This window comes from Lucilia cuprina, chromosome 3 (assembly GCF_022045245.1).
Source record: "Lucilia cuprina isolate Lc7/37 chromosome 3, ASM2204524v1, whole genome shotgun sequence".
Classification (NCBI taxonomy): domain Eukaryota; kingdom Metazoa; phylum Arthropoda; class Insecta; order Diptera; family Calliphoridae; genus Lucilia; species Lucilia cuprina.
This window is the reverse complement of record NC_060951.1, coordinates 5,076,746-5,089,076: the sequence shown is the minus strand read 5'-3', so window position 1 is coordinate 5,089,076 and position 12,331 is coordinate 5,076,746. Positions and strand designations below refer to the sequence as shown.

General features: G+C 23.8%; 1 protein-coding gene across 6 annotated transcripts in view; it reads right to left on the bottom strand.

Moving 5' to 3' along the window:
* Positions 1-12,331, bottom strand: part of LOC111674923 — a 38,046-nt gene that overhangs the window by 13,343 nt on the left and 12,372 nt on the right. For all 6 annotated transcript variants that reach the window (XM_046946740.1, XM_046946741.1, XM_046946742.1 and 3 more), the window contains 2 exons: positions 9,828-10,833; positions 9,091-9,451 (listed from right to left, as the gene is read on the bottom strand). In XM_046946740.1, the coding sequence (XP_046802696.1) occupies positions 9,091-9,451; positions 9,828-10,456 (990 nt within the window). In that variant the 5' untranslated portion in view covers positions 10,457-10,833. The remainder of the gene's footprint in view (positions 1-9,090; positions 9,452-9,827; positions 10,834-12,331) is intronic.

The following is a 12,331-nucleotide window of genomic DNA, read 5'->3' as shown; positions in this document are numbered from 1 at the left end:
ACTTTTTTTATGAAATTTATAAAAAGTAGTAGAAAAGTACTTTTTTCAAAAAGTAGTAAAAATGATAAAAATTTTATGATTTTTGTTTTTAATCTATTTGTATTAACAAATTATACAAAATTGTATCATTTTTAGTACAATTTTAGAAAAATTTTCAAAAAGTAGTAGAAGAGTACTTTTTTAAAAGAGTTTTAAAAATTCTAAATTTTTATGAATTTTCTTAAATACTTTACTTTTATGTGAAGAATTTGTGAAGATTTTTTAATTTTTACTACTTTTTTTTATTGAATTTGCAAAAAGTAGTAGAAAAGTACTTTTTTTTAAATTGCACAAAATTTAATTTTTTAAGTTTTTAAGCATAAAGAATTAGATTTAATGTATTTTAAGCAATTTTTATGTTTTGTAAAAAAAAGTAGTAGAAAAGTACTTTTTTGAAAAAACACCAAATTTTGTAGTTTTACAAAATTGGATTTTTAAAATTTTTAAGCATAAAGAACTAGTTTTAATGTAATTTAAGCAATTTTTATGTTTTGTAAAAAAGTAGTAAAAAAAGTACTTTTTTTTAAAAATTGACCAAAATTTGATTTTTTAAGTTTTTAAACATAAAGAACTAGTTTTAATGTAATTTAAGCAATTTTTAATGTTTTGTAAAAAAAGTAGTAGAAAAGTACTTTTTTGAAACTGTACAAAAAATATCAAATTTTATAGTTTTATGTTTTTAATTAATTTATATTAAAAAACTGTTAAGATTTTACTTTTATGATATTAGAAAAAAAGTAGTAGAAATGTACATTTTGAAAATTTATATTTTTATAACTTGTTGATGCTTTTAATCAATCATTTGTTTGTTTTTGTCATTGTTAAATAAAAATTCCCAAGCATTTTTTTCTTTTAATTTCAACCCATTGTGTCAACTTTTAAACAGACCATTGTGATGCTAAAATGTTTATTAAAAAAAAAAAGAAAAACAAAGTTTCTTAAAGAAAAAAAAAAGGGAAAATTAAAGTTATTGTTTAATTGTTGAAAAAATCAATCAATAGAAAAGAAATATTTCTTTAATTAAACATATTTTAGTTAAAAATTTAATAAAAAACTTTGTTATTGTTATTAAAATGAAAGTGAAAAGAATTTTTAACTTTAGTTACAATCAATAACGTTTTGAATGTGTTTTAACCCTGTAATCGTTTAATATTAAAGTTTCTAAAACATTTAAACACATTTTTATACATTTTCATATTTAAGTTCATTAACCTGTAAGTGTGAATGAAAAATATTTGCTACATTTTCATAATAATAAACTAAACATTTTGTTTATTTTAATTACTTAAAATATTACATGCACAAAGTAAAAAGCGAAAGTGTAAATATGTATATTTACACTTGAATGAATATTGGATAATATCGCAAAGCCTACACAGCCGCCCTCAAACAGATAATGCGTGCAAAATGGCTATAAGGTAGTTAGTTGATTATTAAAACAAGCAGAAGTTTAATTATAATGATAGAAAAAGCAAAATTTTGCATGTTTTTTAGGTTTTTCAAAAAAAAGTAGTAGAAAAGTACTTTTTAAAAAGTAGTAAAAATTACCTAAATATATACAACATTCCTTTTTAAACACTTTTATACATAATTATAAATTTTTTAGATAATTTTAAGCAATTTAAAAAAAGTAGTAGAAAAGTACTTTTTAAAAAAGTAGCAAAAAAAACAAAATATATAGAATTGTATTTTCAAAACATTTTAATACATATTTATCATATTTTTAGACAATTTTAAGCATTTTTTTAAAAAAGTAGTAGAAAAGTACTTTTTTAAAAAGTAGTAAAAATTACCTAAATATATACAACTTTCCTTTTTAAACACTTTTATACATAACTATAACATTTTTAGCAAATTTTAGCCTTTTTTAAAAAAAGTAGTAGAAAAGTACTTTTTTAAAATAGTAGCAAAAATAAGCCAATTATATAGGATGGTCTTTTTAAAACACTTTAATAGATATCTATAACACTTTTAGACAATTTTATGCAATTTAAAAAAAGTAGTAGAAAAGTACTTTTTAAAAAAGTAGCAAAAATTACAACAAGATATATAATTATCTTTTTTAAACACTTTTATACAGAACTATAACATTTTTAGACAATTTTAAGCAATTTTTTAAAAAAGTAGCAGAAAAGTACTTTTTTCAAACGTAGCAAAAATAAGCCAATATATAGAATTGTCTTTTTAAAACACTTTAATAGATATCAATAACACTTTTAGACAATTTTATGCAATTTAAAAAAAAAGTAGTAGAAAAGTACTTTTTTAAAAAGCAGTAAAAATTTATTTTTTTAAAAAGTGATAAAAAAGTACTTTTTTTTTAAAAGTAGCAAAAATCAGCCAAATTTACTATATTTTTTATTTTCAAATACTTTTACACATAACTATTACATTTTTAGACAATTTTAAGCAATTTTTTAAAAAAGTAGTAGAAAAGTACTTTTTTAATAAGTAGCAAAAATAAGCAAAATATATAGAATATTCCTTTTGAAACACTTCAATAGATAACTATAACATTCTAAGGAAATTTTAGTAATTTTTAAAAAAAGTAGTAGAAAAGTACTTTTTTAAAAAGTAGTAAAAATTACCTAAATATATACAATTTTCCTTTTTAAATACCTTTGTACATAGCTATAATATTTTTAGCAAATTTTAGCCTTTTTAAAAAAAAGTAGTAGAAAAGTACTTTTTTAAAAAAGTAGCTAATATTTCAAATTTTTAGTTTATAATGCAAATTTAGTTTAGTTTAACTATATGTAAGGGATTATCATGAACTTTTTGACAATTTTAAAAAAGTAGTAGAAAAGTACTTTTTTAAAAAAGTAGCAAATATTCAAAATTTTAGTTTAAAATGCAAATTGAGTTTATTTGAACAATATATAAAGAGATTTCCTGAACTTTTAGACAAATTTCAAAAAGTAGTAGAAAAGTACTTTTTTAAAAAAGTAGCAAATATTAAACTTTTTAGTTTATAATGCAAATTGAGTTTATTTGAACAATATATAAAGAGATTTCATGAACTTTTAGACAATTTTAAAAAAGTAGTTTTTAAGTTTTTATGTTTTTACGCGTTTTTGCAATAGTTTTAATGATATTTGGCTAATTTTTAATATATTTTCAAAAAGTAGTAGAAAAGTAGGTAACTTTTGCAAAAAAATTGCTAAAAATGTTAAATTTTAAAAGTTTTGACTTTAATGTTTAAATAATTTATGTGGAAAATTTCTTTATGCTAATGAGGGGAAAACAAAGCTTTTAAATTGTAGCTTTAAGCTGTTGTTGTTGTTATTTTTCAATTATTCTAAACTACTTAATTATATTTAAATACTTTAAAAAAATAAACTAAACATTAAAGAACAGTTTACAAAAAACAATTAAGTTAAGCTCATCTCTAGCTAAAGAGTTATTAAGAAACATAAGGTAACCAGCCACACACAGTAGTAGTAGTAGTTAAAGTAAGATGTTTGTGAAAGAGAAACAAAAACAAAAACAAAAACTTCATTTTGCTGCTGCATAGTTGACTAGATTATGAGGTCACAACAATTAGCCAAGAGTGAAGAACAAACAAATAGCAAACAAACACTTCTTTGCAAGACGAGACAAGAACCAACAACAACTACTACTACTACTAGTGTCTAACAGCTTTAATAACACAGTCACTGTTTTGCATTTTGACATAGTTTTGTTTTTGTTTGTTTTTGTTTTTTTTAGAAAAATAACAAAAATCTACATAGTTTTAGAGTGTCCCCCCCGCATGGAAACTATTGTCTTGCATATTTTATGTTTTTCTAAACTAAAGTCATTATTTGGAGGTGAGAAAGAATATAGGCCAACAAATTAGTTTCTATACAAAATAACAATAGAGTTTTAAACTTCTTTTACAAAATTAAGAAGCTTTCAAATTGTTAAGCTTAGTTTTGCTTTATAAAATAATTTCAATGTGTTAAAAAGGAAAAACAATAGAACACGCATAAATTAATTTAATTGGTTTATTTTATTATAAATTTTCCCTTTCATTTAGTTTGATATTAAATATTTTATTTCTTTAGTTTAGTTTAGTTTTGTGAAAGTGAAACTAAACCGTTAGGCATTTTAAACTGTAAAAAGGTCATTTTAGCCATGGTTAATTATCAATTGTTTTAAGAAAAAAAATTTACGGAAATAAAACTATAGCTTACAATGTCATTTGTTTGATGCTGTTTATTTAAATTTAAGCTAAAAAAAATATATAAACAATTATTTCCCCTTAAAACGGGGTTATGTCAAATTTTTAATGTTGATGAACCTAAGAAAAATTGTCAACATTTTAAAAGTAAAACTTAAAACAATGTTGTACTTTTAAAAAATGGACAAAAAGTTCATGAAATCTCTTAAATATAGTTAAATTAAACTCAATTTGCTTTATAAACTAAAAATTTAGTTTCTACTACTTTTTTAAAATTGTCTAAAAATTCATGAAATCCATTACATATAGTTAAACTAAACTCAATTTGCATTATAAACTAAAAATTTTGACTAAATGCTACTTTTTTAAAAAAGTACTTTTTCTACTACTTTTTTTAAATTTTTCAAAAGTTCATAAAATCTCTATATATTGTTAAAATAAACACAATTTGCATTTTAAACTAAAAAATTTGAATTTTTACTACTTTTTGTAAAAAAAGTACTTTTCTACTACTTTTTTAAAATTGTCAAAAAGTTCATGAAATCCTTTACATACAGTTAAAATAAACTTAATTTGCATTATAAACTAAAAATTTTGAATATTTGCTACTTTTTTAAAAAAGTACTTTTCTACTACTTTTTTAAAATTGTAAAAAAAATCATAAAATCCCTTACATGTAGTTAAATTAAACTCAATTTGCATTTTAAAATAAAAATTTTGAATATTTGCTACTTTTTAAAAAAAAGTACTTTTCTACTACTTTTTTAAAATTGTCACAAAAGTTCATGAAATCTCTTACTTATAGTTAAAATAAACTCAATTTGCATTATAAACTAAAAATTTTCAATGTTTGCTACTTTTTTGTAAAAAAATACTTTTCTACTACTTTTTTAAAATTGTCAAAAAGTTCAAGAAATCTCATTATATATTGTTAAAATTAACTCAATTTGCATTATAAACTAATAATTTTAAATATTTGCCACTTTTTGCTTAATATTTGTTTCGTTTTTAAAGAAAAGTACTTTTCTACTACTTTTTTGAAATTGTCAAAAAGTTCAGGAAATCTCGGGAAATCTCCAAAAAAAATTACTTTTATAACCTTAAAACTAATGTAGCATATTTAAAAACATAAAAATTTGTATTTTTGCACACTTTTTACAAAAAGTACTTTTCTACTACTTTTTTTATAATTGTTTAAAAATTTATGAAATTTCATTCAAATTTGTTAAAATTAACTCTAATTGCCATATAAGATTAAAATTTCGCATTTTTACTACTTTTTTAAAAAAATACTTTTCTACTACTTTTTTTTAAATGGTATAAAAATTTAAAAAAAAATTCATTAAAATTTGTTAAAATTAATTCTGATCGACATATAAGTTTAAAATTTAGCACTTTTACAACTTTTTTAAAAAAGTACTTTTCTACTACTATTTTTAAAATTGTCTAAAATTAAATTAATTCTGATCGACATATAAGTTTAAAAGGTAGCATTTTTACTACTTTTTACAAAAAGTACCTTTCTACTACTTTTTTTAAAATGGTATAAAAATTTAAGAAATTTCATTAAAATTTGTTAAAATTAATTCTGATTGACATATACGTTTAAAAGGTAGCATTTTTACTACTTTTTACAAAAAGTACTTTTCTACTACTTTTTTATAATTGTTTAAAAATTTATGAAATTTCATTAAAATTTGTTAAAATTAACTCTAATTGCCATATAAGTTTAAAATTTCGCATTTTTACTACTTTTTTAAAAAAATACTTTTCTACTACTTTTTTTTAAATGGTATAAAAATTTAAAAAATTTCATTAAAATTGGTTAAAATTAATTGTGATCGACATATAAGTTTAAAATTTTGCATTTTTACTACTTTTTAAAAAAAGTACTTTTCTATTACTTTTTTTTAAAATGGTATAAAAATTTAAAAAATTTCATTAAAATTTGTTAAAATTAATTCTGATCGACATATAAGTTTAAAAGGTAGCATTTTTACTACTTTTTGAAAAAAGTACTTTTCTACTACTTTTTTTAAAATTGTCTAAAAATTTAAGAAATATTATTAAATTTTGTTAAAATTAACTCTAATTGCCATATAAGTTTAAAATTTAGCACTTTTACTACTTTTTAAAAAAAGTACTTTTCTACTACTATTTTTAAAATTGTCTAAAAATTTAAAAAAATTTTCATTAAAATTTGTTAAAATTAATTCTGATCGGCATATAAGTTTAAAATTTAGCACTTTTACTACTTTTTTTAAAAAGTACTTTTCTACTACTTTTTTTAAAATTGTCTAAAAATTTAATTAAAATCTGTTAAAATTAACTCTAATTACCATATAAGTTTAAAATTTAGCATTTTAACTACTTTTTTTAAAAAGTACTTTTCTACTACTTTTTTTAAATTTCATTAATATTAGGAAATTTTATTAAAATGTTTAATTTCTGCCAAAAAAAAGTAGAAAAGAAATGATTTTTTGTACTTTTTCTAAAAAAACTACCTTTTTTTTCTTTTTGTTGTTCTATTTTCTTTTTGTTGCCTTAAACAAACAACATAATTATGATTTGTTAAACGAAATTTAGAACAAGTGCATAGCATTTAGACAACATTAAAACAAACGGTTTAAACTTATTGCCCCTGTTTAGCAGCAACAAAAACAATACAAAAGTAGTAGTAAATAGAAACCTGTTGTTTAAAGAATAATTGATTATGGGTTATCATTTTTAGCTGAAGATTTAACAAAAAAACATTTCAACAAGATTCTTAAAAGAAAAAAAAAAAACAATTTTAAAAGAAAAGAATAATAAGAAGCTTTGTTTTTTATATAAAAAATCCACTAAATGTTTCTTTTGTTGTTGTTGTTGTTTTCTTTATAATGGTATAGATTACTATGAAAAATGAAAGTTATTTGTTGCTATAATTTGTCTATAATGATAGATCATTTCACTAATTATAATTAAATTTAACAGATTTTAGTTATTTCAAAGCATTTTAACGGTTTTTGCGTTTATTTTTTTCACCATTTCACAAATTGGGTCAAATTGTAAGCCGCAGGCAATTTGGCGAAAATAAGTAGTAGTAGTAAAAGTTATTTAGAATTAAAAAAATTTAATTTACTAAAAATTTAAGTTTGAAAATAATTTCTTTAAAATAGAACTTAACATCATTATTCAAATCATTAGAAATCATAAACAATGGGTGATCTATTTGTATAACATTTCTAACAATAACAAATCTTATTTTAAACGGAAGTTCCCTATATAATTTCCATTACAATTTACTCTACAGCTTAGAGAATAGCATGGAAATTTTTTTCAAAAGATTTCAATCTATATTTATTTTCATGTATTATTAAAGAATAGTTGTAAAGAACAGGTGCTGTTGGTTGGGGCATTTTGTTGTTGCTGCCGCTTAAACCACAAGGAAGAGAAAGTTGCCTGGTAAAGAGATGTTACAGTTTTAAAAACGACTGGCTGACAGACAGACGGGCAGACAGACAACCCAACAACTTGCACAAATGTTTGACCTAATAAAAATATGTGCAAACATGCATGTGGACATGTGTGTTGCAGTCATAGTGAAAAAAATTTAGGTGTTAGAAAGCTACAAAATATAATTTGCCAACTGGTTGATATAATTAGAGGGGGGAAAACCATAAAGAGAAACAAAATAAAGAAGCAAAAATTTAGGAAATTTCTTAAATTTTGTTTAAAATTTTAGTTTTCTTTCGAATTCTTTTAGAAATCACTCATTTTCTGGCATTTCTTTTATTTTTGGCGTTTATTTTTTTCTGGAACCTATTGGCAGCACATTTTGTTATGAAGTTTGTGTCTTAAGTCTTTTTTGTTTACCTTTTCAAATGCAAACAAACGTCATATTTAATTTTTTCAATGTTTATGTAATACAAGTCATAACTAAGTAACTAACAATCAAACTAACTGACTAACTAACTAACTAACTAACTAACTAACTAACTAACTAACTAACTAACTAACTAACTAACTAACTAACTAGCCAAGTTTTACTATATAAACGTTTCTGGAGAGAATCTTCTTATAGAAAAATTGCTTTACAAAGTTTTCTTATAGAAAAGATGCTTTACAAAGTTTTTTTAGAGAAGTTTTTTGTCAAAGTTTTCTTGTAGAAAAGTTTCTTATGAAAGTTTTCTTATAGAGTAGTTTCTTGGAAAAGAGTTCTAATAAAAAAGTTTCTTGAGAAAGTGTTCTTAGAGAAAGTTGATTGAGAAAGTTTTCTTTTAAAGAAGTTCCTTGTAAAAAGTTTTCCTAAAAAAAGTTACTTGAAAAAGTTTTCTTAGAGAAAAACTTCTAGAGAAAGTTTTATCAAAGAAAAGTTACTTAAGAAAGTTTTATCAAAGAAAATTTTCTTGAGAAAGTTTTCTTTTAGAGAAGTTTCTTGTAAAAAGTTTTCCTAGACTATAGACTAGACTGTAGACTAGACTATAGACTAGACTATAGACTAGACTATAGACTAGACTATAGACTAGACTATAGACTAGACTATAGACTAGACTATAGACTAGACTATAGACTAGACTATAGACTAGACTATAGACTAGACTATAGACTAGACTATAGACTAGACTATAGACTAGACTATAGACTACACTATAGACTAGACTATAGACTAGACTATAGACTAGACTATAGACTACACTATAAACTAGACTATAGACTAGACTATAGAGTACATTATAGACTAGACTATAGACTAGACTATAGACTAGACTATAGACTAGATTATAGACTAGACTATAGACTAGACTATAGACTAGACTATAGACTAGACTAAAGACTGGTCTTAAAACTTAGACTTTGGTTTACAGTAAAATTTAAAAAAATCCAAAATTGAATTTCTTCTCACTCACCTGTTCATCGATAGGACAACCTCTCTCATCCAACAACTGTTGCGTCGATTCACCTAAACCATCTAATGCTGCACAATCAACAATACGCACACCCATAGAACCAGGAACAATGGCACGTACGGTTAGTGTTGTTGCTTGACCTACAACAACTGAACCGGAGCCATCAGGGCCGCCCAATTCTAACCAAATTCGTACGCGTGGTGTTTGTGATGTGTGAGCATTAGTAAAATGTTGTTGTTGTGCGGATGATGACGAAGATGATGATGGCAAATGTGTTGTTTCCATATCAGCGGCATTAAATTGTTGTTTTGTTAGAGGTGTTTTTGCTAAATAAAGATTTGCATGTTGCATGCGGCCATGTCTTTAAAGAAAAAAGAAGAAGAGGAAGGGGAAAATACAATTAATAATATAATGAATAATTATGCAAATTAGATTTAAAATATTTAAATAAATTTTTAATTAAATTGTTTATTCGAAGGTAAAAAGTGAACAAAAATATGGGGAAGATTTGGTAATTTTTATTGTTAATTTTGGGAATTCATGGTTTTTAGGGTTTTTACTAAAAAATCTGAGGAATATGTAAATTTCTATTAAAGTTTTTTTTCAACTTTATTTTGATACAAATATATTTATTTAAAGTTGATAGCGCCAACTGGGGAAGTTGTGGGATTTTAAAAAACTTTTTGGGAATTTGATTTTTTTTTACAAAATTTAAAATTTCTTCATGTTTTACTCACCTCAAACCATTATTTTTACTTTTAATCCCCTCCACACCCGCTAACAACATGCCCATAGCAGTAATGGGTAATTTACACTTTACGGTTTTTAAAATATCCGAACTTTGTCTTAACTTCTCCTCCATTTGCATCATTATACGCACCGATAATTCCATAGAACCATCATGTCTTGGTTCCACTCTAACACCACAACCTGACGTAGGCAATCTTAAAGTAATATTTGTTTCTGATGTGCCTCTTGCCCGGCATTCATGGGGAAATTCTTTGGCATATAGCAGACCATGAAAGGGACGATTAAGTTCTACTCGCATTTCGAATAGATCCCGGGTACAATTGGTATAAACTTTGGCTATTTTAAAGCGGGTTTTATTAAGTTTTTTCGCTTCTGTTTTCGACATATTTGTGGCTTCTGGCTCGGATTCTAATGGGATTTCATTGTATTCCTCTTGTAGTTTATATTTTTGTAGGGATTCTTCTAGTAGTGGAGCAGTAGTTAGAAGAGTAGCCTCAGAGGCAGATACTAAGGGTTGTGCTGCTGGTGGTGGATCAGTTACGTTTACATTTTGTGTGGAGCTAAGTGTTAGAATAGAACTGGTCGTAAGCAGGAATATTAGTTGTAATTTCATCATTTTACTGGTTTTTCTTTTATTTATCGTGTTCGTTGCTAAATGTGTGTTTTATTAGTTTTATTTATGTTTTTTTGCTTAATTTAGTTTTTTAGTTATTAATTAAACTTAAGTGTTTAAATGTTTGTCATTTAACTGTTTTCTTGTTTTCAACATTTGCTTCTAAGTTTCTATTTAAATTTGATTTTAAATAGTTGTCTGCGTCGTTTTCTTAATCATTAATATTTTATTCATTTTTTTTCGTTATTTCTTGCTTGATTGCATTCTTTTTGAACAGGATTTTTGTAAATAGATTTTCTTTATTTTTTTTAATTTTTATTTTTCCTTCTATTAGCAGCTGTCGTTTAATTGCTATCACTACTGTCGTGTTGTATTGACATCTGCAAATAAAATTTTAAAAATAAAATAATATTTGATTAATGGCGTTGTTTGACAAATATAATTACAAAATGTTTAATAACTAAAGTGTAGAAATAATATTAGTTACTTTAACATTTAGTAATAGGTTGGGAAATGTTAACATTTAACTAACAGAAGTTACAAAATATACATATCAATAAGTGTCAAGAAAAACTGAGCTATAGACTTATTTAAAGTCAGGCTTATAGACTGATTTATGGTCACGACTCTAGACTGATATATAGACTGGACGACAAACTTGACTACATACTGTTTTCTAGACTATAGACTGATCTTAACAATAGATTCAATAGCAATGCAAATAGGACTATAAAATTATCTACAATTCTGATTATGGACTGACCTATATAGACTATAGATTTAACTATAGACTATAGTGTAGTCTATAGTCTAGTCCATAGTCATATCTGTAATCTACTCTATATTCTAGTCTATAGTCTACTCCATAGTCTAGTCTATAGTCAAGTCTATAGTCCAGTCTATAGTCTAGTCAATAGTCTAGTCTATAGTCTAGTCTAGTAAATAATCTAGTCTATAGTCTAGTCTATAGTCCTGTCTATAGTCTAGTCTATAGTCCTGTCTATAGTCTAGTCTATAGTCTAGTCTATAGTCTAGTCTATAGTCTAGTCTATAGTCTAGTCTATAGTCTAGTCTATAGTCTAGTCTATAGTCTAGTCTATAGTCTAGTCTATAGTCTAGTCTATAGTCTAGTCTATAGTCTAGTCTATAGTCTAGTCTATAGTCTAGTCTATAGTCTAGTCTATAGACTAGTCTATAGTCTAGTCTGTAGTCTAGTCTATAGTCTAGTCTATGGTCTAGTCTATGGTCTAATGTATGAACAATAGTATCTATTCATATTTGACCTTGCTGCGTAATAGAAATATTTTTATTTATTTGTTTTCAATCGAATGCATTTTAATTAAAATTCAACTTTAAATCTTCATTTATTTATTTCAGTTTATTTTAAAGAATAAACATGATGGATTACCAAACATTTTAATATTTTAGACAATAAAAAAAAAACTTTAAGCATTTCATATTTGTTAGCAGTTCAAAAACTATTGATTACATGTATTAATAATAAATGTTAAGAAGAAAACAAATACAAAGTGGTTATAAATAATGTTATGATCATGATGATTATGAAGTTGTTGTAGGTTTTGTTGTTGTTGTGTTCATCATAGAGGCATAAAATTGAACATGAGTTTGTATAATTAATATTGTGAATATTTTAAATAAATTATGTTATTTGAGGGAAATATAATGATTATAATGATTTAAACAAATGATCATAATGTTTAATAAATAAAAGTTAAGTTTAAGTATTTAAACGATTATTTACTTAATTTGTTAATTTATATTTTATTATTAAGTGCAAACAACTATAACTAAACACACCCTAACCTAGTTAGAAGAAAAATATTGAGTTTTTTATTTAAATAAAACTAACAAAATAAG